The sequence below is a fragment of the Chrysochloris asiatica genome, unplaced genomic scaffold (assembly GCF_000296735.1).
Source record: "Chrysochloris asiatica unplaced genomic scaffold, ChrAsi1.0 scaffold00160, whole genome shotgun sequence".
NCBI classification, from domain to species: domain Eukaryota; kingdom Metazoa; phylum Chordata; class Mammalia; order Afrosoricida; family Chrysochloridae; genus Chrysochloris; species Chrysochloris asiatica.
In genome coordinates, this window is record NW_006408678.1 from 7,390,727 (window position 1) to 7,394,374 (window position 3,648).

Genomic DNA, 3,648 nt, shown 5'->3' on the forward strand with positions numbered 1-3,648 from the left:
CAGGCTTACTGGTCAGATAGTACTGGGTGAAAACCTGAGATTATGGCTCTTGGTTACCTTTCAGGTCTGGAATTGAACTCACCCCCATGGCTCAATTTTCAGTCAAGCAATAGACAACAGACAACAACATTAGTGAGGTATGCACACCATAGAGTGGTCAACATTTCAGTACCCAAAGGGCAACATGTACCTAAGGACAAAATTGAGAAAGGTGGGAAAAGGATGAGGAATGGAGACAAGAAGCACAGGGCAGAAGTGGGGTGAGTGATGTTACATTGAAGAGATGGCATAAAATGAAGAGCATGGTGTGTTGAATGTAAATGATGATCTGCTCTGTAAATCCTCACTCAATTCACAATTTAAAAAAAGGTGGGTTTTTTAAATTTTTGAAACTAAAGAGAGATGGTGGTTGCAGATCATAGTGAATTCACTGAATTGTACAATTTTAAATGGTTAGTTGTATGATATATGACTTTCACTTCAATTTTTTAAAAGGGTGGATTACTCTTCTGCTTTTGACCTCAGTACTTATCATATGTTAACTAATCCAGTAACCATTTCCAACCCTTTCTACCTTGCTTTTACACTAGAAAGGTTAGGAACACTGGGCACTTAACACTCCAGCTTCCCTTGCAGCTTCTAAAGTACATAACACAATTAGGAGCAAGGAAATATAAGTGGAAGTCTATTGGGGGGTATTGGGAAAGCTTTCACTTTTCTGATAAGAAGTAGTTAGGGCTCTCCTCCCCATCTTTTCCTGCTTTGAATGTGAACTTGTTGCCTAGAGCTGTAACAGCTATCTTGTGAATGTTGTTGTTAAGTGCCTTCGAATCATGTCAGACTCATAGCAACCCTGTATAGGGTTTCCAAGGAGTGGCTGATGAGTTCAAACTGATGACCTTGTGGTTGAAACCGACCTTGTGATCCAGTGCTTATCCTATATGAGAATAAAAAGCTATCACTCTGAGGATGGCAGAATAGAAAGTCAGAGCATGCATAGGCCCTTGACTAATTATTAAGTAAAAGAACCAGAGCCTGCAACCACTCACCTTTGGACTTCAGCTATGTGGAAAAACAGACTTGATTTAAAGCTCTTTTAGGGTTTTCAGAGAACCCTGGTGGTGTAGTGGGTCAAGTGTTGTGCTGCTAACCTCAAGGTCAGTGGTTCAAAGCCACCAGCTGCTGTATATAAGAAAGATGAGGCTGTCTACTGCCATAAAGATTTACATCCTTGAAGACCATAAGGAGAAGTTCTACTCTATCTTATGGGGTCTCTATAAGTGGAATCAACTTGAAGGCAATGGATATAGGGTTTTCAGTTACATGAAGCCTAAAGCATCCTTAAATGTATCATGATTCTAATACACTCACCGCAAAAAGAGGTCGTGGCCAGTCTGCTTCTCTCCAAAGGTGGTGCCCACTTACTCCACATCCCATGGCAGGCTGGGTAGGTCACACCCTAGGAAGGGGTTGAAGATGCAATATTTTTAAATTACTCTGGTTTTTGTTTATATTTACAATGGATCCTGCTTTTTTCAGATGGATTACGTTATAAAAGTCCAATTTATAGATGTTAACAGCATGTGTTAGCTATTTTGATTCACAGATGAAATGTGAATATAGTGTGGTGGACAATAGGAAGGGGAACATTTCTATTTGGGTTATTATAGAGTACCAGTAGAAAGGGCCTTCCATAATCAGCTGGTCCACATTCTCCTTTCAAGACACAGAACCTGACTCCAGAGTCACAAAGTGACTAGAACCTGGTATCCATGACTGATAACATCATGTTTTTCCAGCACATCAGTATTTCCCAAAATGTGGGATGGATATGAAGAGGTACACCTACGTTCTTAATGATAACTTTCACATATATATTTTAATATGCTTTTGAGAAAGATTTAACTAGCACATAAGACCTATGATTTCAAAGATATCATTGCTTTGGGTGATAATTGTTTATTACAAAGTGAGTTATCTAAGGAAAGACAATAGGTAAATAATAGTACAAGTTGCAAGTTGACAAAAGGCATGAAGGTAAGAGGTAAATGACTAAAGAGTTTGGGAAACATCACATCAGGAATTAGCCAATGACAGCTGAAAATCCAAATTCAACTGGATGTCTTTTTTGTATAGCTCATGAGTTTTTTGTGTGTGTGTTTTTTTACATCTAAATGGTGGGAGGGGGATCCAAAAAAGTCTAGAATTTCATGTTATACAAAAATTCAATGAAATTCAAATATCAGTGTCTCTAAGTTTTATTGAAACATTCATGTAGGCATGCCTACTTGTTCACATATTGTCTATGGTTTTTCCTCACTATAACAGAGTGGAGTAGCTGCAACAGAGCCCATATAGCATACAAAGGCCAAAATGCTTACTATCTGGCTCTGTATCATGCTGCTTCCTTCATTGAGTTAAATATCTTCATAAGACTGCACCCTTGGAAATTTATAAAATAAGTAATAAATCCATATAAATGTCATTAATGGAAAGCGCCTTGGCTGTATGAAATGTAGGTTTTGAACTTCAGTTTCATCATCTATCAAAATAAAGAGAGTTGGATTTGATTATCGCTAAGATCCTTCCTGGCTCTGAAAGTCTATGCTTCTATAAAATGACATTTTATTTCATATAAACTTGGACCCACATAGACATTTTTACTAAAAATTCTAAAATTATAGTCATAACCAGAGAAGTAAGAGAGCAGGCCAAGATGTTTTCTTCAGAAAGTGAATTTTCCAAAGGACTACAATGTCTCCAGCAATACTGAAAACTACAGAAAGTATCTCCTACCTCCACTAGACCTTGTAAAATCCTGACACACATGACACAGCCGTAATGCACTCTGGCAGCAGAAGGAATGAACATGTTCAAAGTTGATGTTAGGAAAATGGCTGCTCCAAAAACCCTAAGGGACCAAAAAACATTGTGTTACTAGACTGGCTTGTGGAAGACAGTAGCACTTCAGTTAAACATCAGAAAAGAACACAGCAGCTCACAGAATATCAACATGGAAATGAATTCAAAGAAATAGACATTGTTTTAAGATCTGGTGTAGCCCAAGCTCGACTCAAGGCCTGCCTTGATATATAAGTTCTAGTCACGGGACCAATTATGGGTATGTTTTATGCAGCCCAGGGATTTCCTGCCTGCATGATGTCCTGGAAAGTCGGAGAATAGCCAAAGTGAGGCAAGCTTGCTGAAGACTGCATTGTTCTGCCTGGCTTAACCTAACAGACAAATTCTGACTTTTATCTAGTGAGTTCCATATGTTCGGGGTGTGTCTCTTACTTCCCCATTCTGTTCTAACTTCAGAGGGAATATTCACTATCGGTATACTGTGTCCTGGGACCAGCTAAGTGCAAGACAAGTTATGTATTGTCTTAAATCCCCAATTCCTGCCCAGCACCACCACCTTCCCCACTACCACCTTATTACCCCCACCTCCACCTAGCCTAGCTCAGGATGTTCTAGGAAATAGAATCATGTAACACATTCTCCTTCCCATACTTTGTAATGATGTTTCACTCTTTCTTCCATGCTGAAAAATAATATTATGTGTGATTTCCTTTTACGGCAGATGTATAAGAAATAACCCAGGGCACTTCATGGCAAATAACACTTTATCACTTTTTTTCAAAGAAT

General features: G+C 38.8%; 1 protein-coding gene across 1 annotated transcript in view; it reads right to left on the reverse strand.

The window, feature by feature from the left end:
* The window catches only part of SLC17A8 (solute carrier family 17 (vesicular glutamate transporter), member 8), a 94,337-nt gene that overhangs the window by 57,810 nt on the left and 32,879 nt on the right, over positions 1-3,648 (reverse strand). The window contains exons 4-5 of the mRNA XM_006871126.1: positions 2,797-2,911; positions 1,372-1,459 (exon numbers count right to left, since the gene is read on the reverse strand). Coding sequence (XP_006871188.1) covers positions 1,372-1,459; positions 2,797-2,911 — 203 coding nt within the window. The remainder of the gene's footprint in view (positions 1-1,371; positions 1,460-2,796; positions 2,912-3,648) is intronic.